The 27,924-nt window shown below is 43.5% G+C and overlaps 1 protein-coding gene across 3 annotated transcripts in view; it reads right to left on the bottom strand.

Annotated features, from left to right (window-relative positions):
* The window catches only part of Hex-A (Hexokinase A), a 194,107-nt gene that overhangs the window by 95,849 nt on the left and 70,334 nt on the right, over nucleotides 1-27,924 (bottom strand). For 2 of the 3 annotated variants that reach the window (XM_071665878.1, XM_071665879.1), the window contains exon 1: nucleotides 21,850-22,207. The exons of the other annotated variant lie outside the window; for it this stretch is intronic. In XM_071665878.1, coding sequence (XP_071521979.1) covers nucleotides 21,850-22,191 — 342 coding nt within the window. In that variant the 5' untranslated portion in view covers nucleotides 22,192-22,207. Of the gene's footprint in view, nucleotides 1-21,849; nucleotides 22,208-27,924 lie in introns of those variants that run through there. 3 annotated transcript variants of the gene reach the window in all.

Here is a 27,924-nt window from a genome sequence, read left to right as displayed (position 1 = left end):
CACACACACACGGTTAATCCGGTGAATCTCCGGAGGTGTGTGTGTATCTGGTGTGGCGCAACATGTGGCACGGGGAGGAGAGGCCACATAATGACAAGAGTATCGACCAAAGCAGACCCACCTCCCCAGAGCGGGATGGTCCATCACAGGACGTGTATCTCTGCTTCAGGTGTTGCTGACGACGTGAGGGGAGGGGAGAGAGAGAGAGAGAGAGAGAGAGAGAGAGAGAGAGAGAGAGAGAGAGAGAGAGAGAGAGAGAGAGAGAGAGAGAGAGAGAGAGAGAGAGAAACCTGAATTGATCTCTTGACAACCTCAACAGATGCGTCTCAGCCTCACACACCTCCTCCACACGGGACGGACGGTTCAATAGCTGAATCGCCAACGGCGCTCACAACACTCATCTCAGACATCCACAACCCGTCATCAGACACACACACACAAAACCCCGTCTCCTGAACAAGTCACAATCATTACCAACAACCACAACTATAACTAACACCCACAACCACCACCAGCCACAACTTTCGCCAAGGCCGTCGTCACCAACAACCTCAGCCAACCTAACCATCAGTGATGACCAGGATCATGTAACACTGCCATGAAGACGACCTCCGGCACACACACACATACACACACATACACACACACACACATATATGCATATTCGCCATTTCCCGCGTTAGCGAGGTAGCATTAAGAACAGAGGACTGAGCCTTAGAGGAAATATCCTCACTTAGCACCCCTTCTCTGTTCCTTCTTTTGGAATATAAAAAGAAAGGGAGGAGGGGACTTCCAGGCTCCCGCTCCCTCCCCTTTTAGTCGCCTTTTTGGACACGCAGGGAATACGTGGGAAGTATTCTTTCTCCCTTATCCCCAGGGATAATATATATATATATATATATATATATATATATATATATATATATATATATATATATATATATATATATATATATATGAATATAATGCATATAAACACGCACTTCCGTATAACATACAAACTTCCAACATCCAGGATCGAACCCAGGACCCCTGCGTGGCAAGCGGGAGCGCTACCGATAGGCTATCAGCATGTGATAACCTAAAAACTACTCCAGTGAATTTGATGGACTAATAGTGCAGTGGATTCTTGACCATATCTAACACATTTAAATATGTTGTTTAACCTTGATCTTAAGAACCTTGCCAGTTTAACCAATGTAAAACTGATTACACTCTTTACATGGGATATTGTACACACAACCCTTCTGAAAAGTCACAGAATTTCTGGTAAGACTTTCCCTAATCGTATTATCATTGTTGAAGACCACATTAACAGCTGGAACATGAAGCAAGTTCTCACGGTAGAGTAATACTAATAAATCTAATACTAATACATCTTTCTTTACAAACTGTTCTTTATGTTGATCATCGTAAAGTGACTATCTCGCAAAATTACCAGCCGATTCAAGGAAATGATTGGGATACCGTAATTCATGACCTATGTCATACATATTGCAGTGCATCAGTGACTTGTGGACTACATATGCGAAATGCTCTAGAAAACGTTTCTTAGAGCACACACACACACACACACACACACACACACACACACACACACACACACACACACACATACACACACACACACACAGAGATATATATATATATATATATATATATATATATATATATATATATATATATATATATATATATATATATATATATATATATATTATTATTATTATTATACTTGATCGCCGTTTCCCAGGTCTTACCCTTTCATTACTTAATCAAACCACCTCACACCACATATTTTTCTCAAACATTTCATTTCTAACCACCTCACACCACATATTGTTCTCAAACATTTCATTTCTATCACATCCACCTTCCTCCGCACAACCTTAGCTATAGCCCATGCCTCGCATATAATATCGTTGGAACTACTGTTCCTTCAAACATACCCATTTTTGTTCTCCGAGATAACGTTCTCTCTTTCCAAACATTCTTCATCACTCCCAGAACCTTCGCTCCCATGACTCATTTCCACTTCCATGGCTCCTATCGCTGCCAAATCCACGCCCACATATTTAAAACACTTCACTTCCTGCACTTATTCTGCATTCAAACTCATATCCAAACTAACTTGTCCCTCAACCCTGCTGAACCTAATAACCTTGATCTTATTCATATTTACTCTCAACTTTCTCCTTTCATACACTTTTCCAAACTCAGTCACCAACTTCTGCAGTTTCTCACACGAATCAGCCACTAGAGCTATATCATCGGCGAACAACAAGTGACTCACTTCTCAGACCCTCTCACCCCAACAGACTGCATACTCGCCCCTCTCTCCAAAAGTTTTGCACGTACCTCCCTAACCACCCCATCCATAAACATATCAAACGACAATGGTGACATCACACATCACTGCCGAAGACCGAACTTCACTGGGAACCAATCACTCTCTCCTACTCGTACACATACCTCACACCCTTGATAAAAAAACGTCTCACTGCTTCTAGCAGCTTACCTTTCACACTACATACTCTTAAGACCTTCCATAAAGCATCTCCATCAACCTTATCACATGCCTTCTCCAAATCCATAAATACTAAAAACAAATCCATCGTTTTTGTAAGTATTTCTCAAAGCAAACACCTGATCCACACATCCTCTACTACTTCTAAAACCACATTGCTTCTCCCTAATTTGATGCTCTGTACATGCCTTCACCTTCTCAATCAATACTTTCCCATACAATTTTTCAGAAATATTCAACAAACATATGCCTTTGTAATTTGAACACTCACCTTTATCCCCATTGCCTTTATACAAAGGCACCATACAAGCATTCCCCAATCCTCAGGCACTTCACCATGATCTATACATACATTGAATATCCTTATCAACTAATCAACAACACAGTCACCCCCTCTCTTAATAAATTAAATTGCAGTACCAATTAAACCCGTCGCCTTGCCGGACTTTGTCTTCCACAAGGCTTTCACCACCTCTTCTCTCTTCACTAAACCACTCTTTCTGGCTCTCTCAGTTCCACACCATCCCGACCAAAACACCCTACATCTGCTACTCTATCATTAAAAACAATCAACAAACCTTCAAAATACTCACTCCATCTCCTCTTCACTTCATCACAACCTGTTATCACTCCCCCCCCCCTTGCCCCCCCTCACCGATGTTCCCATTTGTTCTCTTGTCTTACGCACGTTTTTTTTTTTTTACTCCCGTCCAAAACTTTTTTTTTTCTTTTTTATTCTCACCAAAGTTTAATGATAACTCTCTCACTCCAACTCTCATTTGCCCTCTTTTTCAACCCTTGTACCTTCCTCTTGACCTCCGTTTTGTTTTGTACATCTCCCATTCACTGCATTCCTTTCTTGCAAGTATCGTCCAAACGTCTCTCTTTTCTCTTTCACTACGAACTTAATTTCTTTATCCCACCACTCACTACCCTTTCTAATCTGCCCACCTCCCATCTTTTTCATGTCACATGCATCTCTTCCTTAAGCCATCACTGCTTCCCTAAATACATTCTATTCCTCACCCACTCCCCTCTCGTCATCTGCTTTCACCTTTTGCCATTCTACACTCAATCTCTCCTGGTACTTCCTCACACAAGTCTCCTTTCCAAGCTCACTTACTCTCTTCTGTCCAATGTTCTCTCTTCTTTTTGGAAAACCTCTACAAATCTTCACTTCACCTTCACAAAATAGTGATCAGACATCCCACCAGCTGCTCTTCTCAGCACATTAACATCCAAAACTCTCTTTCACATGCCTATCAATTAACACGTAGCCTCATAATGCCCTTTGGCCATCTTTCCTACTCACATACGTATACTTGTATACTTCTCTCTTTTTTTTAATCAGGTAGTCTCAATCAGCAGTCTTTTTTCAGCACACAAATCCACAAGCTCTTCACTATTTCCATTCATAACACTGAATACCCAATGTACACCAATCATACCCTCAACTGCCACATTACTCACCTTCGCATTTAAATCATCCATCACTAATACCCAAACTGCTGACACACTCACTCAGCTGCTCCCAAAACACTTGCCTCTCATGATCTTTCTTTTTATGACCAGGTACATAAGCACCAATAATCACTTATCTCTCTCCATCCACATTCAGATTTACCCATATCAACCTTGAATTTACTTCCTTACACTCTATTACATACTACCACAACTCCTGCTTCAGGAGTATTCTTACTCCCTCCTCAGCTCTTGTCCTCTCACCAGCCCCTGACTTTACTCACAAGACTTTTCCAAATCATTCTTACCCTTTACCCTTGAGCTTCGTTTCACTCAGAGCCAGAGCATCCAGGTTCCTTTCCTCAAACATACTACCTATCTCTCCTTTCTTCTCCTCTTGGTTACATCCACACACATTCTGAGCCTTCGAGGGGGATGAGCACTCCTGTCCTTGAGTTCCCATCTATCCTTATGAGGCTTCTGTGGCACTCAGGAAGTTGGCCTCGGCCACCGGTTGGGACCATATACCGCCTAACATATAATGTGTGTGTGTGTGTGTGTGTGTGTGGTGTGGTGTGTGTGTGTGTGTGTGTGTGTGTGTGGTGTAGGCGATAGGGAACGCTGCTGGAGTACCATTGGTTATCTGTGGTACTGAACTGTACACAATCTCGTAAAGAGTTAGATCAATTACCGTATTTTTTCATAGTTTATCTACCTAACATTCCCTCGTCTGCACACAAGTACAGTACCCGTATATCAACAAATACAGTACCCGTGTATTATCAACAAATACAGTACCCGTGTATTATCAACAAATACAGTGCCCTTATATCATCAATAAACACAGTACCGGTATATCATCAACAAATACAGTACCCGTGTATTATCAACAAATACAGTGCCCTTATATTATCAACAAATACAGTACCCGTATATCATCAACAAATTCTACCAAGTGTGCAACATCACGAACAAGATATATTCAACTTTAACAACAAAGACGAAAATGAACGTTACTCAGTACCCATAAACCAACAAGTGCTCTTCAACATATGAAACAGCTTACATCTGTGTAGAAAATATTATTTGATAGCTATCAAATGGCGTCCAAGCTACGTCTCTTCATGGTATTTCAACTGACTGTTATATTTCTTTCTTGCATCTCCCCTGATGATGAGATCATTACACGAAAGTGCACTTGGGAACTTACCGTGTTTCATTTTTCTGTGGTGAGAAAGGATATATATATATATATATATATATATAGTCTGCCTCAGGAGTTCCTTCTCTCTTCTCCGGAGTTCTCGTAGCGCCCACGTCCACCGGGAGAAACCATATGTGGCGAGTGCGAGGCAATCAATCAGTAAATGTTTGTTGTCTTCATTGTGGTAGTTGCCCTCATGACCATGTAGGGTCTCGCTATGACGGGACATTGTAACTCGTGTATGTCTGGGGACTATGGTTTCAGGTGGGTGTATGTCTGGTGAGATGGTGGTTTTAAGACTGCTTTTCGAGGGTGGTTATTTGGTGCTGGACGTGTCATTTCAGTGTACTTTGTAAGTGAATCTCGGCTGATGATGTGTCAGGGAAGGTAAACTGTTTCACCCTAGCTGAGGGTTTATGTTTAGTTGTGGAGGTGTGGATGTGAGGGATCTGTGCTTGTTTTAAAGAACTGAGGACCAAGTATATTGAGGTGGGATTGTATTGTGAGGATCTTTTGTTTTATTGTGTGGGTATTGAATGTCTGCGGTTGTTAGGGAGCCAGTGATTGTTCTGAACAGCTCTATTTTGTGTGGTTTTGCAGTTTTGTTTAAGTGCTTTTGAGAAAGTGAACGACCAGGAAGGTGAGGCTTAGTTTAGGGTGGAGCGGATGAATTGTTTAAAGAGGATAGTACGGGATTCTTTTCCCCAGCCCAAAAGTTTGGTACCAGTTAGAGTTCTGAGGGTATTCAATTTGTATGTCATTTTTGCTTTGTTGTTTGTGGCATGGGGGTGTGAATGTCAGTCGTGAGTTATATGTGATTTTCAGAATGGTTTGGTATTTCGTTGAGTGTGAGTGAACTGAAAGTGACTGGAGATGGCATGTTGGATTCATGTCTCTCTGGGATTAAAAGGGTGACTGAAGAGTTCCGTGGAAATGCAGACATTCTATCATGGGTAAGCCATTGTTCCAGTTGTGTAATGCAGTGTTGGGTGTTTGTTGTTGCTACCGTGGTCTCAGGGTGTTGTGATTGTGAAGGCGACGTCAGCAGAGGAAACAGACGTCGTGTTGTGGTTTGCCGGAGGTGTAGGGAGGTTATCTTGTTTTCTTGATCATGGATGGCACTCTACACCCCAACCCTGGCGCCTGCAGCAGCCCTCCTCGACACTGGCGCCTGCGGCAGCCCTCCTCGACACTGGCGCCTGCGGCAGCCCTCCTCGACTCTAGCACGGGCCGCAGTCCTCCTCGACCTTGGCGCCTGCCGCAGCCCTCCTCGACACTGGCGCCTGCCGCAGCCCTCCTCGACCTTGGCGCCTGCCGCTGCCCTCCTCGACACTGGCGCCTGCGACAGCCCTCCTCGACCTTGGCGCCTGCCGCTGCCCTCCTCGACACTGGCGCTTGAGGCAGCCCTCCTCGACTCTAGCACGGGCCACAGTCCTCCTCGACCTTGGCGCCTGCCGCAGCCCTCCTCGACACTAGCGCCTGCGACAGTCCTCCTCGACCTTGGCGCCGGCCGCAGCCCTCCTCGACTCTAGCACTTGCCGTAGCCCTCCTTGACTCTAGCGCCTGCGACAGCCCTCTTCGACACTGGCGCCTGCGACAGCCCTCCTCGACACTGGCGCCTGCGACAGCCCTCCTCGACCTTGGCACCTGCCGCAGCCCTTCTAAACACTAGCGCCTGCGACAGCCCTCCTCGACCTTGGCACCTGCCGCAGCCCTTCTAAACACTAGCGCCTGCGACAGCCCTCCTCGACACTGGCGCCTGCAGCAGCGCTCCCTACTTAATCCGTCAGAAGGGAATTCCCAGCTTTCCACCCACACCCCCCAGTGTTACTAGGCTGGCCGGTCACTAACTTGTCACCCACACCAACCTGCCCCGCGCCGCTCTGGGTTCCACCAGGCCACCCACTCACCAGGTACCCGCACCAAGCTAGATATGATAATGAGGAATGGTCCTTGCGAGGTAGGGCTGGTCTCTGGTGCAAGAAACCATGACGACAAACCCTAGCCACCCTCAATACAGGCAGAATTCTGTTGGTCAGACCGCAAAAACCGTTTTATACCGGCTACAACCGATTGGTCAGATCTCAGAAACCGTATGTACCGGCTACAACCGTTTAGCCAGACTCACAGCAACCCTAAATACCGGCAGCATTCGGTTGGTCATCCCCTAGTAACCGTATATACATGGTACAACCGGTTGGCAAAATCCCCAGAAACCTTATATAGCAGCAAGACCCGGTTTGCCGGGTTCTGTACCGATGAATGTCACTACTTTTAGCTGGTGTTAAGCGACAGACGCTCAGAGGGGGAGGAGGGGAAGGAGGAGTGGGGTGCTCGACTGCCACACGCATACTTGTCTCTAGTTATAAGTAAACGACCGACTTACGTGGTAGGGATAGTGTATCAGCCCATGGGTCGGTCTAGATGAAGGTTTCGTGATAACCTTTGACCAGGTCCAGAAACATGTGGCGAAACTGAAACTCTGACCTGACCCATAAGGGGGTAGTGAAGACGAAATTTGGCCCTGACCCCCTAAGGAAGTTGTGAAGATGACTTTTGACCTGACACGACGGGCGTGATAAAGATGACCTTTGACATGAAGACGAGGGATGCAGTGAAGGAAAATGGCGTTGTGAAGATGAGGGTATTGTGGAAAAAGCATATGATAAGGTTGATAGAGATGCTTTCTGGAAGGTCTTAAGAATATATGGTGTGGGAGGTAAGCTGCTAGAAGCAGTGAAAAGTTTTTACCAAGGATGTAAGGCATGTGTACGAATAGGAAGAGAGGAGAGTGATTGGTTCCCAGTGAAGGTCGGTTTGCGGCAGGGGTGTGAGATGTCCCCATGGTTGTTTAAATTGTTTATGGATGGGGTTGTTTAGGGAGGTGAATGCATTTTGGAGAGAGGGGCAAGTATGTACTATGTTGGGGATGAGAGGTCCTGGGAAGTGAGTTAGTTGTTGTTCGCCGAAGATACAGCTCTGGTGGCTGATTCGAGGGAAAAACTGCAAAAGTTGGTGAATGAATTTGGAAAGGTGTGTGAAAGGATAAAGTTGGGAGTAAATGTGAATAAGAGCAAAGTCATTAGGTTCAGTAAGGTTAAGGGACAAGTTAACTGGGGTGTAAAATTGAATGGAGAAGAATTGGAGGAAGTGAAGTGCTCTAGATATCTGGGAATGGACTTAGCAGGGAATGGAACCATGGATGCGGAAGTGAGTCAAAGGGTGGGGGAGGGGGCGAAGGTTTTAGGAGCGATTAAGAATGTGTGGAAGGAGAGAATGTTATCTCGGCGAGCAAAAATGGGTATGTTTGAAGGAATAGTAGTTTCAACAATATCATATGGTTGCGAGGCATGGGCTATAGATAGGGTTGTGCGGAGGAGGGTAGATATGTTGGAAATGAAATGTTTGAGGACAATATGTGGTGTGAGGTGGTTTGATCGAGTAAGTAATGATAGGGTAAGAGAGATGTGTGGAAATAAAAAGACTGTGGTTGAGAGAGCAGAAGAGGGTGTGTTGAAATGGTTTGGACATATGGAGAGAATGAGTGAGGAAAGATTGACAAAAAAGATATATGTGTCAGAGGGGGAGGGAGCAAGGAGAAGCGGGAGACCAAATTGGAGGTGGAAGGATGGAGTGAAAAAGATTAGGAGTGATCGGGGCCTGAACATACAGGAAGGTGAAAGGTGCGCAAGAAATAGAGTGAATTGGAACAATGTGGTATACTGGGGTCGACGTGCTGTCAATGGACTGAACGAGGGCATGTGAAGCGTCTGGCGTAAACCATGGAAAGGTCTGTGGGGCCTGGATGTGGATAGAGAGCTGTGGTTTCGGTGCATTACACATGACAGCTAGAGACTGAGTGTAAACGAATGTGGCCTTTGTTGTCTGTATTCCTGGCGCTACCTCGCTGACGCAGGGGGTGGCGATGCTGCTTCCTTTGGGACGAGGTATCCCCAGGAATGGATGAAGGCAAGTATGTATGAAATGTCTGCGTATGTGTATGCAAATGTATGTATATGTTGATATGTATATTTGCGTATGTGGGCGTTTATATTCATATATATATATATTTATGTATATATATATATATATATATATATATATATATATATATATATATATATATATATATATATATATATATATATATGTGTGTGTGTGTGTGTGTGTGTGTGTGTGTGTGTGTGTGTGTGTGTGTGTATGACATCCCTGGGGATAGGTGAGAAAGAATACTTCCCACGTATTCCCTGCGTGTTGTAGAAGGCGACTAAAAGGGAAGGGAGCGGGGGGGGGGGGGGCAGCAAATCCTCCCCTCTCGTTTTATTTTTTTTAATTTTCCAAAAGAAGGAGCAGAGAAGGGGGCCAGGTGAGGATATTCCCTCAGAGGCCCATGTCCTCTGTTCTTAACGCTACCTTGCTATCGCGGAAAATGGCGAATAGTATGAAAGAAAGATGTGTTTGTATGAGTGGATGGGCCGTTCTTCGTCTGTTTCCTGGCGCTACCTCGCTGACGCGGGAAACAGCGAATATATATATATATATATATATATATATATATATATATATATATATATATATATATATATATATATATATTCCTACGAGTCCAAGGGGAAAATGAAACACGATAAGTTCCCAAGTTGCACTTTCGTGTAATTATCCCATCATCAAGTAATATACAAGAATGAGATAGAAAGCGTAGAACCATCAGTTGATATATCAGGAGGAGACGTATCTGAGACGTCATTGGTAAACAAGTGTTACCGGTAACACGTTTACCCTGGGCAAGGCTGTCTTAGTGGGACGTCAGTCTCGTCGGAGAAATTCTCACTTTAAAGGAAACTGCATTTCCCTGCTACTGGAAGTAGCGCTGCTGTGGGATGCAGGAGCCATTAGAAAGAGGTCTTGGGTAACACCAGGACTCTCATAAAAATAGTCCTTAGGATATTCAAAAATAATATACAACCCATCCCCAGGCCCTTGTTATGGGGTACAACCCATCCCCAGGAAATTGTTATGGGGTACAACCCATCCCCAGAGCCTTGTTATGGGGTACAACCCATCCCCAGGCACCTGTGATGGGGTACAACCCATTGCCAAGCCCCTGTTATGGAGTACAACTCATCGCCAGGACCCTGTTAAGAGTTACAACCCATCCCCAGGACCCTCTTATAGGATACAACCCATCGCCAGGACCCTCATATGGGTTTTCCTACATTCAAGCTGCTCTTCAGTCCAAAGCAAAAGGAATCAATATACTCCTTTGGTGTAAGAATTTCCTCGGATAAACATGTCCTCTCTTTCTCCCTTCTTCGATAATTGTGAAACCTTGACCAAGGTGACTTTTTTTTTTACCCCACATGCGTTGTAACCACGTGAAGGCGGGGTTGTGGTATGTGACCTGTAGGCCTATAGACTGGCTAGGCATCATGATGGGCCACAGGGTTCATGTTCGAACCAACACCCGAAATATCTTTATCATCTTAGGTCGTCGAGGATAAGTAATTCTAAGGCCACAACCACTCTAACTGTGTGTATGGCCCACGTATATAGACATGTGTATGGGTATGCCTTATATATTTGTGGCGTCTGTTCTCATTTACGTGTCAGTATAGAAGTGCTTATACACATTCAATGTAATCATATATATATATATATATATATATATATATATATATATATATATATATATATATATATATATATTATATATCATATATAAATACATATATATATATATATATATATATATATATATATATATATATATATATATATATATATATATATATATATATATATATATATATATATCTTCATTAAACGAGTACTCCAAAGGTAATTTTCATGCCGAAAGATTGAAGGATACAAATGGAATGTACGATTATAAATCGCTGAATGTGTAAAATCATAGTCTTGCTCTTTACGCAGGAGCTTATGTAAATGTTGCTTTCCCATTTTCTCATCGGCTACTCTCGCGTGGAACCGATACTTCAACGATTTTTCGTTCATTTCCCTTTGGTGAAAAGGCTCCAGTGAGAAGCGGTTGTGAGGATGACGGCGGAAGTAACCCCCACACAACAACGAAGTCAGCAGCGCTTGGCCAGGATCATGTCAACAAAGAGGAATAGCGGACGGCAATGTAGCAGGTTGCGCTGTGGTCCTGGTGGAATGTTAGGAATGTTCCAGCTGACACTGTGGCTGACTCCCTCGACCTTGCTATGGCTGACCCGCTGAGAACTATGTGGATGTGATTATCATCTGTGTCTTATGCAGAGAGAGAGAGAGAGAGAGAGAGAGAGAGAGAGAGAGAGAGAGAGAGAGAGAGAGAGAGAGAGAGAGAGAGAATTTATACACTCGTGTTGGCTCTATTTATGTACTGCGTCTTTACTCATATATGCGTATAAACACACACACACACACACACACATAAATCCTAGACTAAGTACATGTTTTCGTAATCACCTATTTCTAGTGATTGACTTGAACAGTAACGAGGAGTGAGTTCTGCATTCATGAAAAACTCCCGCGTCTCTTGGAATCATACACGACCATCAGATATAAGTTTCTGAACCTCTGTCCCCTGTCAGAATTCCCCCATTTCCTCCCTCCCCCAGTATGTTCCAGTGATCCACAACTCGTACACCAGTTCCTTACACCATTTTAACAAGTGTCTTGACCAATATGTTACGACCTCCCGTTGCTCTTCTTTAGCATCACTCAGTGAGGTGTTCCTCACTCACGTCATCAGACTGGTATGAAAATTGGGATAATCAAGGAACATCATACCAAAACTCAACATAAATTGGTATCATCAATTGGTATAATCAAGGAACAACAAACCAAAACACCACTTAAATTGGTATAATCAATTGGTATAATCAAGGAACAACAAACCAAAACTCAACATAAATTGGTATCATCAATTGGTATAATCAAGGAACAACAAACCAAAACACCACTTAAATTGGTATAATCAATTGGTATAATCAAGGAACAACAAACCAAAACTCAACATAAATTGGTATAATCAAGGAACAACAAAGCAAAACTCAACATAAAATGGTATAATCAAGGAACAACAAACCAAAACTCCACATAAATTGGTATAATCAAGGAACAACAAACCAAAACTCAACATAAATTGGGATAATCAAGGAACAACAAACCAAAACTCAACATAAATTGGTATAATCAAGGAACAACAAACCAAAACTCAACATAAATTGGTATAATCAAGGAACAACAAACCAAAACACCACTTAAATTGGTATAATCAATTGGTATAATCAAGGAACAACAAACCAAAACTCAACATAAATTGGTATCATCAATTGGTATAATCAAGGAACAACAAACCAAAACACCACTTAAATTGGTATAATCAATTGGTATAATCAAGGAACAACAAACCAAAACTCAACATAAATTGGTATAATCAAGGAACAACAAAGCAAAACTCAGCATAAACTGGTATAATCAAGGAACAGCAAACCAAAACTCCACATAAATTGGTATAATCAATTGGTATAATCAAGGAACAACAAACCAAAACTCAACATAAATTGGTATAATCAATTGGTATAATCAAGGAACAACAAACCAAAACTCAACATAAATTGGTATAATCAAGGAACAACAAAGCAAAACTCAACATAAAATGGTATAATCAAGGAACAACAAACCAAAACTCCACATAAATTGGTATAATCAAGGAACAACAAACCAAAACTCAACATAAATTGGGATAATCAAGGAACAACAAACCAAAACTCAACATAAATTGGTATAATCAAGGAACAACAAACCAAAACTCAACATAAATTGGTATAATCAAGGAACAACAAACCAAAACTCCACATAAATTGGTATAATCAAGGAACAACAAAGCAAAACTCAGCATAAACTGGTATAATCAAGGAACAGCAAACCAAAACTCCACATAAATTGGTATAATCAATTGGTATAATCAAGGAACAACAAACCAAAACTCAACATAAATTGGTATAATCAAGGAACAACAAAGCAAAACTCAACATAAATTGGTATAATCAAGGAACAACAAAGCAAAACTCAACATAAATTGGTATAATCAAGGAACAACAAACCAAAACTCAACATAAATTGGTATAATCAAGGAACAACAAACCAAAACTCAACATAAATTGGGATAATCAAGGATCAACAAATCAAAACTCAACATCCACAACACGGGCTAAGACAGGCTACCACTCCTCCACGCCCGCCCTAACAACTACGTTACAACCAGTGACCGCGCAACGCTACATGCACGTCCGCCTCCTGGTAAATTACCCTCCAGCTCCCTACAGTCATTCCTAGCTGCTCTCCACACACGCTCCTGAAGATAATTTCATGCTTTCCAATCGAAACGTTGAGACAACCCTTAGAGGTACCTTAGACAATCTGACCACCCGTACAAAAAGAGATGTCAATGAACTTGAAAAACTTAGAATCTGATGAAAAAAAAAAAAATCCACTTATCAGGTAATTCTAACAGTATTCTTGCACACACACACACACACACACACACACACACACACACACACACACACACACACACACACACAAATCCCCTATCCCTTTCTCCCCTATCCTCAAGGATAGGGGAGAAAGGGATAGGGGAAAGAATACTTCCCACGCATTCCTCACGTGTCGTAGAAGGCGACTAAAGGACGGGAGCGGGGGGCTAGAAACCCTCCCCTCCTTGTATTTTAACTTTCTAAAAGGGGAAACAGAAGAAGGAGTCACGCGGGGAGTGCTCATCCTCCTCGAAGGCTCAGATTGGGGTGTCGAAATGTGTGTGGATACAACCAAGATGAGAAAAAAGGAGAGATAGGTAGTATGTTTGAGGAAAGGAACCTGGATGTTTTGGCTCTGAGTGAAACGAAGCTCAAGGGTAAAGGAGAAGAGTGGTTTGGGAATATCTTGGGAGTAAAGTTAGGGGTTAGTGAGAGAACAAGAGCAAGGGAAGGAGTAGCACTACTCCTGAAACAGGAGTGGTGGGAGTATATGATTTAGTGTACGAAAGTAAATTCTAGATTGATAAGGGTAAAACTGAAAGTGGATGGAGAGAGATGGGTGATTATTGGTGCATATGCACCTAGGCATGAGAAGAAAGATCATGAGAGGCAAGTGTTATGGGAGCAGCTGAATGAGTGTGTTAATAGTTTTGATGCACAAGACCGGGTTATAGTGATGGGTGATTTGAATGCAAAGGTGAGTAACGTGGCAGTTGAGGGAATGATTGGTATACATGGGGTGTTCAGTGTTGTAAATGGAAATGGTGAAGAGCTTTTAGATTTATGTGCTGAAAAAGGACTGGTGATTGGGAATACCTGGTTTAAAAAGAGATATACATAAGTATACGTATGTAAGTAGGAGAGATGGCCAGAGAGCATTATTGGATTACGTGTTAATTGATAGGCGCGCGAAAGAGAGACTTTTGGATTTTAATGTGCTGAGAGGTGCAACTGGAGGGATGTCTGATCATTATCTTGTAGAGGCGAAAGTGGAGATTTGTAGGGGTCTTCAGAAAAGAAGAGAGAATGTTGGGGTGAAGAGAGTGGTGACAGTAAGTGAGCTTGGGAAGGAGACTTGTGTGAGGAAGTACCAGGAGAGACTTGAGTACAGAATGGAAAAAGGTGAGAACAAAGGAGATAAGGGGAGTGGGGGAGGAATGGGCTGTATTTAGGGAAGCAGTGATGGATTGCGCAAAAGATGCTTGTGGCATGAGAAGCGTGGGAGGTGGGCAGATTAGAAAGGATAGTGAGTGGTGGGATGAAGAAGTAAGATTATTAGTGAAAGAGAAGAGAGGCATTTGGACGATTTTTGCAGGGAAAAAATGCAAATGAGTGGGAGATGTATAACAGAAAGAGGCAGGAGGTCAAGAGAAAGGTGCAAGAGGTGAAAAAGAGGGCAAATGAGAGTTGGGGTGAGAGAGTATCATTAAATTTTCGGGAGGATAAAAAGATGTCTTGGAAGGAGGTAAATAAAGTGCTTAAGACAAGGGAGCAAATGGGAACTTCAGTGAAGGGGGCTAATGGGGAGGTGATAACTAGTAGTGGTGATGTGAGAAGGAGATGGAGTGAGTATTTTGAAGGTTTGTTGAATGTGTTTGATGATAGAGTGGCAGATATAGGGTGTTTTGGTCGAGGTGGTGTGCAAAGTGAGAGGGTTAGGGAAAATGATTTGGTAAACATAGAAGAGGTAGTAAAAGCTTTGCGGAAGATGAAAGACCGGCAAGGCAGCAGGTTTGGATGGTATTGCAGTGGAACTTATTAAAAAAGGGGGTGACTGTATTGTTGACTGGTTGGTAAGGTTATTTAATGTATGTATAATTCACGGTGAGGTGCCTGAGGATTGGCGGAATGCGTGCATAGTGCCATTGTACAAAGGCAAAGGGGATAAGAGTGAGTGCTCAAATTACAGAGGTATAAGTTTGTTGAGTATTCCTGGTAAATTATATGGGAGGGTATTGATTGAGAGGGTGAAGGCATGTACAGAGCATCAGATTGGGGAAGAGCAGTGTGGTTTCAGAAGTGGTAGAGGATGTGTGGATCAGGTGTTTGCTTTGAAGAATGTGAGAAACACTTGGAAAAGCAAATGGATTTGTATGTAGCATTAACGGATCTGGAGAAGGCATATGATAGAGTTGATAGAGATGCTCTGTGGAAGATATTAAGAATATATGGTGTGGGAGGCAAGTTGTTAGAAGCAGTGAAAAGTTTTTATCGAGGATGTAAGGCATGTGTACGTGTAGGAAGCGTACGTGTAGGAAGAGAGGACAGTGACTGGTTCTCAGTGAATGTAGGTTTGCGGCAGGGGTGTGTGATGTCTCCATGGTTGTTTAATTTGTTTATGGATGGGGTTGTTAGGGAGGTGAATGCAGGAGTTTTGGAAAGAGGGGCAAGTTTGCAGTCTATTGTGGATGAGAGAGCTTGGGAAGTGAGTCAGTTGTTGTTCGCTGATGATACAGCGCTGGTGGCTGATTCACGTGAGAAACTGCAGAAGCTGGTGACTGAGTTTGGTAAAGTGTGTGAAAGAAGAAAGTTAAGAGTAAATGTCAATAAGAGCAAGGTTATTAGGTACAGTAGGGTTGAGGGTCAAGTCATTTGGGAGGTAAGTTTGAATGGAGAAATACTGGAGGAAGTAAAGTGTTTTTAGATATCTGGGAGTGGATCTGGCAGTGGATGGAACCATGGAAGCGGAAGTGAATCATAGGGTGGGGGAGGTGGCGAAAATTCTGGGAGCCTTGAAGAATGTTTGGAAGTCGAGAACATTATTTCCGAAAGCAAAAATGGGTAAGTTTGAAGGAATAGTGGTTCCAACAATATTGTATGGCTGCGAGGCATGGGCTATGGATAGAGTTGTGCGCAGGAGGGTGGATGTGCTGGAAATGAGATGTTTGAGGACAATATGTGGTATGAGGTGGTTTGATCGAGTAAGTAATGTAAGGGTAAGAGAGATGTGTGGAAATAAAAAGAGTGTAGTTGAGAGAGCAGAAGAGGGTGTTTTGAAATGGTTTGGTCACATGGAGAGAATGAGTGAGGAAAGATTGACCAAGAGGATATATGTGTCAGAGGTGGAGGGAACGAGGAAAAGTGGGAGACCAAATTGGAGGTGGAAAGATGAAGTGACAAAGATTTTGAGTGATCGGGGTCTAAACATGCAGGAGGGTGAAAGGCGTGCAAGGAATAGAGTGAATTGGAACGATGTGGAATACCGGGGTCGACGTGCTGTCAATGGATTGAACCACGGCATGTGAAGCGTCTGGGGTAAACCATGGAAAGTTCTGTGAGGCCTGGATGTGGAAAGGGAGCTATGGTTTCGGTGCATTATCACACGACAGCTAGAGACTGAGTGTGAACGAATGGGGCCTTTGTTGTCTTTTCCTAGCGCTACCTCGCACACATGAGGGGGGAGGGTTTGTTATTCCATGTATGGCGAGGTGGCGATGGGAACAAATAAAGGCAGACAGTATGAATTATGTACATGTGTATATATGTATATTTTCTGTGTGTGTGTATATATATCTATATCTATCTATATATATATATATATATATATATATATATATATATATATATATATATATATATATATATATATATATATATGTGTGTGTACATTGAGATGTATAGGTATGTATATTTGCGTGTGTGTACGTGTATGTATATACATGTGTATGTATAATTAGCAAAATTAATAAAAATAAATAAATAAATATATATATATATATATATATATATATATATATATATATATATATATATATATATATATATATATATATATATATATATATATATATATATATTTCTTACATCTTCCATAATGATGTGATTATCACACGAAAGTGCACTTGGGAACTTATCGTGTTTCATTTCCCCGTAGACTTATAGGAATATATATATATATATATATATATATATATATATATATATATATATATATATATATATATATATATATATATATATATATATATATATGGAAGGAAGAAGGGGTGAGGAGAGTTTAATAAGGAAATGGAGAGTTAAGGTGACGGAGGCTCTGAGTTATGTGAGGTTAAACCTGCAGCAGGCTGACATGGGATAGAATGAATTGGATCGATGTGAAAACTGGGGGCAACGTACTGCTTGTGGGTTGACTGTGGATGGTATGATCTGGTTCCGGTATATTATGCATGACAGCTACAGTGGAAGTGGAAGTGTGCCATTGAAGCCGCTACTGGATTGTTCCTGAGTGTAATATATATATACATATATATATATATATATATATATATATATATATATATATATATATATATATATATATATATATAAAATACTTACTATAATCATTAAACTTGGTCGCCGTTTCCCGCGTAAGCGAGGTAGCGCCAGGAAATTGACGAAGAAAGATCCATCCACTCTTATACACACATGTATATATACATGCACATACACGTACATATACATATATACATACATATACATATACGTACAGACATACATATATACATATACATATACGTACATATATACATATACCTACATTAACATACATATTTACACAGGTATATATTCATACTTACTCGCCTTCATTCATTCCCGACGCCATCCAGCCCCAAAAGAAACAGCAGCCTCTACAAATCTTCATCTTCGCCTCCACAAGACACCGATCAGACATCCCACCAGCTGCCCCTCTCAGCACATTAACATTCGAAAGTCTCCCTTTCACACGCCTATCAATTAACATGTAATCTAATAATGCCCTTTGACCATCTCTCCTACTCACACGCGTATACTTGTATATATCTCTCTTTTTAAACCAGGTATTCAAACCAGGTATTCCCAATCAGCAGTCTTTTTTCAGCACACAAATCCGCAAGCTCTTCACCATTTCTATTCACAACACTGAATAACCCATGTACACCAATTATACCCTCAGATGCCACATTACTCACCTTCGTATTCATATTATCCATCACTAATACCCGGTCTCGTGCACTTAAACAGCGGACACACTCACTCAGCTGCTCCAAAAACATCTCTCATGATCTTGCTTCTCATGACCAGGTGCACAGGCATCAATAATGACCCATCTCTCGCTATCCAATTCAGTTTCACCTACATCAATCGAGAATTTACTTCTTAAACTGTCACACACTCCCACAACTGCTTCAGGAGTATTACCACTCCTTCCTTTGCTCTTGTCCTGTCACCAGCCCCTGACTTTTCTCCCAAGACTTTTCCAAATCATTCTTCCCCTTTACCCTTGAGCTTCGTTTCACTCAGAGCCAGAGCATCCAGGTTCCTTTCCTCAAACATACTACCTATCTCTCCTTTCTTCTCATGTTGGTTACATCCACACACATTCTGAGCCTTCGAGGGGGATGAGCTCTCCTGTCCTTGAGTTCCCATCTTTCCTTATGAGGCTTCTGTGGCACTCAGGAAGTTGGCCTCGGCCACCGGTTGGGACCATATACCGCCTAACATATAATGTGTGTGTGTGTGTGTGGTGTAGGCGATAGGGAACGCTGCTGGAGTGCCATTGGTTATCTGTGGCACTGAACTGTACACAATCTCGTAAAGATTTAGATCAATTACCGTATTTTTTCATAGTTTATCTACCTAACATTCCCTCGTCTGCACACAAGTACAGTACCCGTAGATCATCAACAAGTACAGTACCCGTGTATTATCAACAAATACAGTACCCGTGTATTATCAACAAATACAGTACCGGTATATTATCAACAAATTCTACCAAGTGTGCATCATCACGAACAAGATGTATTCAACTTTAACAAAAAAAAAGACGAAAATGAGCGTTACTCAGTACCCATAAACCAACAAGTGCTCTTCAACATGTATGAAACAGCTTATTTCTGTGTAGGAAATATAATTTGGCTTTTGACACGATGTATCGCACTGGGAAACATTTCAATCGCATCGGAAGACCAGATATTCGCTCGATCTGAGGGATTTTTTTTTTCCAGAGCTGTTTTTAAGATTCTTAATTAAATATATTTGTCCAAAATGTATAAAGAGATCTATATTAAGCAAGTTGCTACAGTCCACAGAGGTTCTGCTGAATATGTCATGTTTATTGAACGTGACATTGTTTGACGAGCTCCGAAGGACCCACATTTATACCTCGTTTCTCCTGAACTTTATTCTGTTTGCCAAATCTCTGCTCTCAATTGGTTCTCGGGAGATAATGAAGCAACTACACCCTGTGTGGTTCACGAATCACTTATGACCGGGTAACTTGTGAGGTTTTGGAGAATATTTATGGCAGCCATTTGTACGCTTGTGGTCGCTTTTATGTGGACATGGGGTTTAGTCTTGTGGTAAACTTGTGGCTATGATGGTGGCCGAAGTGACCTTGTGGTCGATGTGATGGTTGACGGGAGGTAGGACATATTATGGTAGTTATTCCCTCGAACGTTCAAGGGGTTAAGACTAGATCCAGCGAAAGGTTCGTAAAATTCTATATCTTAAAGCTACATCAAGAAGAACTGTCCGGTATTTCAATCAGTATTACCACTCCGTCTCTGTTGATACTAACTGCGTAAGCAATAACTCTCTGCGTATTACACGCACTTGGCGTATCCCTTTCACAGAGCACTTGGCGTATCCCTTTCACAGGTCAAGTAAACATTCCGGGGCTACTTCGACGATGACGTGCCTCACTCCAGAATGATCTCGAAGCAGTTTATTTCAAACTTAACGTCATTTTTCTTTGGCGCGTACTTCTTCAAGGGTAAACGCTGATTCGATGAGCTTTAAATAATCCATTTAAGCTCGTTTTAAATGACGAAAAGTTAACCTATACGGTGAAAATGCGTGCGCCGTACCAAAAGAAATTTATGACGTCATGCTCAGCCCAGGAACCTTAACTTTACACAGGTCCCTCACAGTCAGCAGGAGTTCGGAATGGTCGCTTTGCATGTGAGGTCACGTATGATGCCATCATTCTTCACCTCCACCTCACTCCTTATTACGCAAGACGTTTTATCGAATAAGATAAGGCACTCTGTTGCATACACATCCGGGACTGGATATGAGGCTACACTCTTACGATGGGTTCAAGAAGCTGTACGGTGTACGTGTGTGATCATACATATATGTACTGCTCTGAGGAGCCATTGTATGTGTGTTGTTTTTTATCTGTATGTTACAAACTGGCTACTAATATAAGGATGAGTGAACCTGTGTGCGATAGAAAGCGTGCGGAAGGATAAGCAATGAATCGTGTGGAAGGCGACAGACATACGTTTTGTTGAGTGGAGGAAGACCCGTTCCCACCTTAACTACATGAAAATTGATTCCCATGTAGCTTGAACATTACAACAGAAATGGTGATGGAATATAACAGACACGATCAATGTGTATCACTAGATACCAGTTCGCATGATACAGTATAATCATACACATGGACCACCGGTGACTCCATAAAAGAGTAAGGTCTTCTGTACAGCAGAAAAATGCATTTCAAGATAAGATTATTGCCGTAACTAGTCTGTCCCTGAAACCTTGCACGTAGCAAGATGCAGCCGACTTCCGACATGGCACAGTAAAACAAAAAAAAACTTAAGGCCGTGGACTCATTGCCTCACACACGTGATAATGGAATCCTTGGTGCAAGTGTCGTGCCTGGCGCACGGCCAGACTGGTGGTAAAGTATTTGTGCGTACAGGCACAGCTGCTGGGTTCCCAGAACCCGGCGGAGTGGGCCGTGGAACATGGCGGCAGGCACATCGGCAATGTTCTTGCTGGCAACACTCCCCCGCCCGCCACGCTCCCTCGCCCCAGCACCCCACACACTCTGATGCAACCTCTCAGTGCTGCCACACTCACAATCCGTCCATTATTTCATAAACACTAATGAGACGTCGTTTTTTTCCATTTCTTTGGGGGGAGGGGAAAGTGAGAACATGTGCTGTCTCGCTATCGGCTATCATGATCACAAAGCGGTGTACGGCTGGACTAAACTCGTTTCGAGGATGTTACGTGAATTACTATTACCATCAATAACTGTCCTACACTTCTAAGTAGTCCTAATATTCATACTGATAAATAAACAAGCAGTTACCAGCAATGCATGTGTCACAGTGCAAGACCGTGCCCGGGCGCCAAGTCCCTACCTTAGCGGTAACATGTTCCTCAGACATATCCGGCATCTCTTCCGAACTAGTAGTTGCCTTTCGCAGTTTTCCTCTAAACTTGCCAACGGTGAAGGAATGTACAAATACCACCACTCGCTGTAGTACGTCGACAACTTTGAGGAGCGACAGACCTCTCTCGTCACTATCCGCCGCTGCGACTATCTCCATGCTGGGTGGGCCGGGGGTTTTATCGACTGACAGGCTCGGGTTTGAGGCAAGTCTTGCTACAGCCAGAGGAGGCGGGGGGAGGCAAGTCAGCTGCTCCACCAGCCTCGCGCACACTGCTGTCTCCTCCCGCCCGGTCACCTTCCCTGACGTCATCGCTCCACACCCTCACTCCCCGCCACATCGTTGCTCACATATTACTCGTATCTTTCTCTAAACATATATATTTATATTATGCTTTGTTCTCCGCGATAAGTTAAAATGCCGTAAAAAATTTCACATTCATAATTGCGATAATGAGTGAAACAAATATTTCCCGGCATATAAAGTAAGTTCAACCCAACGCCATTGTATACAAGCCTCTGATTGGTGGAGATGGGGGACAGCCGGAGGTGTGTGCAACTCGAAAGCCAATCAGCGGGCTCAGAACAAAGGGCTTGTCGTATTCTCAACAAATCAATACCCAGCGCCTGAAGTTCCCCACGTAGCACGTTTCCGTGCACGTGTTGCCGGTCGCAAGGGGTTTTTGACACCATGAAGTTTGGAAATATCATAGTAACAAAGGGGAGAAGATCGGGTGCACGTAGAACACGATAGTTTTTGACCTACGATAAAAAAAGAAAGAAATGCTGTAGTAACGTGAGCTTCTGCCTTCAGTACACAGGGAGGAAAGGGTGGGTTACGATTCCTGTTACAACGGCAGTTGGTGCAGACGACAAGTGTTGTCTCATTCATGCCCTCATGCTCTTGTTTATACCGCTTGCATGTTGGGTCGCTCGTGGTACCGGTCTCTAGGTACCACACCTGGCAAAGTACAAAAGTGTCAGGGTTTATGGCCAGTTCACGTTCTCAAGAAGCTCACCCCCCCACACGTCACGGGCCTTACATAACGGCTCCCTTCCATACGCGAGGACGGCAACTGTGGCCGCCCAAGACGCCCCAACCAGGCCCACCAAGAAGGAGCAGACACATCTTCATTGCTCGTCGTTTCACTAAGATTCATCCACATTCGTCTAACCACTGGCCATTTTGCCCCCCCCCCCCATTACCCATTTACATTGCCCTTTAAACCCTTCCCGTTGATGTACACGCACCACATGAATCCCAAATTGTACCAGGTAGTGTCGATGAACCATTCTACAAGCCTTGTTCCAGGTCACTCATAAGGCCACAAGGAACAAGTACCGACACTTCAAAGATCCCGGACGCAATCCCAGACCATGTAAACAAACACTGTAACATTCCTGTCTACTGCTGGGCTACGAGTGCATGCCTTTCTCTTGCATCTAATCTTACAATGTCTGCCAAACCACTGCTCCGCCTCGCCAAACCGTGGGAAAAAAAAAACTGTTACTCGACGTTGAGTAATGTTGGTTAAGTGACAGGATGATGAAGTGGCACAAACATGCCATGGGTTAGGTATCTTGGTACCTGAGTTAGTTGTGAGTGACGACCTGTGTCGTACCTCACATGACGACCAGTGCCATTCCACCAGTGAGAGCCAGAGTCGTACTACCTCTAATGACGACCAGGGTAGTCCCTTAACTGTCTACTAATGCTGTTCCCTCCAGTCACGACCAGCGTCGTTCCTCAGGTAACACGACAAGCGTCGTCCTTTCAGACACACGACTTGTGTCGTCTGTTAACTAGGGATTCAGATTTTAGGTTGAGTGTGGGGTTTGGGTGGGATATACCTATGGCGGAACACCCCACTGTATGCTAACCCTTTGCTCTTTGCCCGTCAGGTAATCCTGGATTCATTATGAAACCTTTATATATAATTTACATCCCATTTGCGTCATGGAGCGTCTGGTCATTGGCAGATAATGTAGAAGGAGCGAGGCTTTCCACACATAGCCTTTTTCATTGTAGGACACTGGCGGATGTTAGGCAAGTGGCTATGGTTGGGTGTGGAGGGTAGCCTTGGTCAGGTGTGGAGGGTAGCCTTGTTCAGGTGTGGAGGGCAGCCTTGGTCAGGTGTGGAGGGTAGCCTCGGGCAGGTGTGGAGGGTAGCCTTGTTCAGGTGTGGAGGGTAGCCTTGTTCAGGTGTGGAGGGTAGTCTTGGTCAGATGTGGAGGGTAGCCTTCGTCAGGTGTGGAGGGTAGCCTTGGTCAGGCGTGGAGGGTAGCTTTGGTCAGGTGTGGAGGGTAGCTTTGGTTAGGTGTGGAGGGTAGCCTTGGTCAGGTGTGGAGGGTAGCTTTGGTCAGGTGTGGAGGATAGCCTTGGTCAGGTGTGGAGGGTAGCCTTGGTCAGGTGTGGAGGATAGCCTTGTTCAGGTGTGGAGGGTAGCCTTGGTCAGGTGTGGAGGGTAGCCTTGGTCAGGTGTGGAGGGTAGCTTTGGTCAGGTGTGGAGGGTAGCCTTGGTTAGGTGTGGAGGGTAGCCTTGGTTAGGTGTGGAGGGCAGCCTCGGGCACGTATGGAGGGTAGCCTCGGTCAGAAGTGGTGGGTGAGGCACCTTGGGTGGGTGTTTACAATGGCCAGTGTCTCTTGACTATGGACATGTGTGTGTGTGTGTGTGTGTGTGTGTGTGTGTGTGTGTGTGTGTGTGTGTGCTCAGTGTTGACGCCTCCTGACGTGTGGTGGGGCGTGATCACCCCGCGTGCTTCGTCCTTTGATGGAAAATCCAGACTGAGTAGCCCTCATCGTCAGACCTCTAGTGTCAGCAAATTTGAGGGAGGAAACACCAGTGGGTGTCCCTGAATGGAGTGTTGTTGTACGTGTCACTGTGGCTAATTGGTCTGGATTGTCTAAGGTCTGAAGCTGTGGCTTAACAGTTATTCAAAAACCACGAGACATTGCTATGAGTAATACTGTGTGTATTATGATAGTGGTTATCTAATGGAGATACTCATGAAGATGAATAGTACTAAAAAAAATAGTATATAGTTGAGATTAAGTAGATTAAGAAGTTTATGGTAAGAAATATAAAAATTAGTGTTCCAAAGCTTCGAGGTGTAAGGAAAGAAACAGTTATCAAAGTGGCCTACCCTTGAGTTGCCAACGGCCACACAGTAATCCTGTGACGCAACAGCTTGCCGAGTATCTCGTGGTCCAGCTAGTGGTAGGGGCACACAAACAGCCGGGAGAAAAAAAAAAAAAAAAATCAATGTAATATCTATAGAAGAAGGGGAAGTGAACCACATTGCGGCGTTAAGGCAAGCGGGTCAAGCTTTCAAGTTAGCCTGGGAGCAGCTGATACGTCGAAACGCTTTTGACTCAACTCTGTCAAGGAAGGATGCTGAGCTATGACCACCTCAGATGTGAGAGCAGTACCCCATACAAGGACGAATCAATACTTTATATGAATGGAGCGATTGTTTCTGAAAAAAAAAAAAAAATTCGACATTTACACAGAATTCCCAATTTCTTAGAGGCAGACTTGGCTATTTTCTTATTGTGTTGTTTCCAAGATAGAGTGGATGTTACAGGTAATACCAAGTATTAGTCAGGAAGTGGAATTAAAGAACCGTCGAAAGAGAAAGTTATGAGAAATTCTCGGTAGAGAAATGGGCTGAGAGTAGGTCTTGGAGACAGTAAATATAACCAGGTTTCGTCTATCCCACTGAGATCCTCCAGTTCGAGTTTATTAAGGAAGTTGTCTTGACATGAGATGCAGATCGAATGAAAGAAGGAGCAGAATTGAAGGATGTGGCGGAATACAATGTTGAGAAGTCAGCGTATGAGAGCATTTGGGTTGTTGCTAGAAGAAAGGAAGTGGCTGCTGATATGGAGAAAATGTGTGTGTGTGTGGGGGGGGGGGGGGGACAGGACAGAATGTTAAGAGACACCGCATTGGATGGTGAAAGCGGAGAGGCTGATCCATCAGCAACCACGGAGATAGATCGGCCAGAGAGGAAACTAGATATGAGAGAGCAGAGTGACGGAGCGAAGCCAAAAGAAGGAAGCTTGGAGATGAGACCCCTTTGCCACACCCTGTGAAAAGCTTTGGATATATCAAGGACAACTACATAGGATTCCCCAAACATTGGTGAGATAGGAAAGAATATCACCAGTGGATCTCGCCTTACGGAAGCAATACAGGTGATCAGAGAGAAAACTGTGAAATTTAAGATATCTGAGGATATGGGAGTTGAGGAGGAATTCAAAGACTTTGGAGATGGTAGATATAGTAACAGGACGATAGCTGAGGATTAGAATGGCTACCCGTTTTAGAATGGGATGTGCCGACACATGCTTCTAAGAAGAAGGAAAAGTTTTGATTTCTAAACAGAAACGGAAAAGACGAGCAAGCACAGGTGCAAATTCGGAGGCACACTCCAACAGTACACAAGAATAGATGCCATCAGGACCATAATCCTTGCTTGTGTCTAGAGAGAGAAGCGCTTTTCAGACAGTTCTAAAAGTGATTACTGGGAGGGGCACAGGATTAGCAAGGGAGCACCAGGAAGTGGAGGGATGTGAGAGTCATCCAAGGTGGAGTTAGAGGAGAAACGGAGAAGTGAAGGAAAGGTAGAGCGACAGAAGTTATTAGCTATGCCCTAAGCTAACGACCACAAAGACCTATCAGTAGGTGACGAGGAGAGGTTATCGTACCTCCTCTGAATAAAGGGACGGTGTGCCTAAGAGATAACATACGCGTAGAGATTACGGGTAGTGATAAATGCTGAATGGGAGTCGGAGGAAGGAGAGTCTTCCTGAGTCCAATACACCTTATCCCTCGCTTGAATGGCCACAGAAGAGGAAAGGTTGAACCAATGATTGGATGAAGAGGTCATATTGGAGGAAGAGGGGATAAATGCTTCCATTCCCACAAGATTAGTCTCTGCTGCGCGTTTGGCGGAGACGGAACCATCACCACATAAGAGACAATAATTTACCCAAGGAAAGTGAAAACAGAATTTTCGTATGCTTTTCCAGTCAGCTTTGTTCAGGTGCCAGTATTTACGTTTAAATATGGGTGCTGGAGAGGGAGGTGCCGTTGAAAGAGATACGAAAGATATACATTTATAAGAGTGTGGTCAGATGAACCGATTGGGGGTGAGATTGTGTGGCTACAGCATAAAGGATCAGAAGTGAAGAACAGATCCAGAACGTCAGGAAAGTGGCTACAGCGTCCAGGAATATGGGTAGGGTGGGAGATTATCTTTAGATCATTAAGAATGGAGAACGCGAGGGCTGTAATCTCCCCACCATCCGTATGGGAGGAATGCAACCATTCCCTATGGTGAATGATGAAGTCCCTGAGGTAGAGGACCTCGGCTTAGCGGGTGATAGAATGTCACGGCCTCACGGCAAGAGTTTAGATAGTCGGAGAAAGATGTAGAATTTGCAGAAGTAGGAGAGCTGTAGGTTAAACAAAGGAAGAGCGTGAGAGAAACCTTGAGCCACATCACATCTGAGTGTGGGGACTCAGGTTCCCGAGGCGTGCAACAGGTGTGTTGATGCTGAGAGAAACACAGACACCACTTTTGAACAGGAATCGTGACTGGATACCATAGTTGGATGTCACAAAAGGGGCTAGTGAGAATACCATCAGAAAATTGGTTTTCAGAGAAAAGTAAGGTATGAGGAGGGGGTATTCCTAGCCAGACGGTGTTCGACAGAAGAAGAGTTACTAGACCAGAGAGAGAGAGAGAGAGAGAGAGAGAGAGAGAGAGAGAGAGAGAGAGAGAGAGAGAGAGAGAGAGAGAGAGAGAGAGAGAGAGAGAGAGAGAGAGAGAGAGACCACAAATGTTGTTAGAGTGAATAGAAAACGAGTCTGGTCTATCAGAGTGGGTTAGTTCCTTTGTTCGTGACTGGAGCATCCAACGGGTCATGAGGGCTATTGGGGAGCAGGCAGAGGCGGGTCATGAGGGCTGATGGAAGGTAGACATGGGTGGGTCATGAGGGCTGTTGGAGGGCAGACGGAGGTGGGTCATGTGGTCTGTT

Source organism: Panulirus ornatus, chromosome 10, assembly GCF_036320965.1.
Source record: "Panulirus ornatus isolate Po-2019 chromosome 10, ASM3632096v1, whole genome shotgun sequence".
Lineage (NCBI taxonomy): Eukaryota > Metazoa > Arthropoda > Malacostraca > Decapoda > Palinuridae > Panulirus > Panulirus ornatus.
This window is presented reverse-complemented; position numbering and strand designations above follow the sequence as displayed.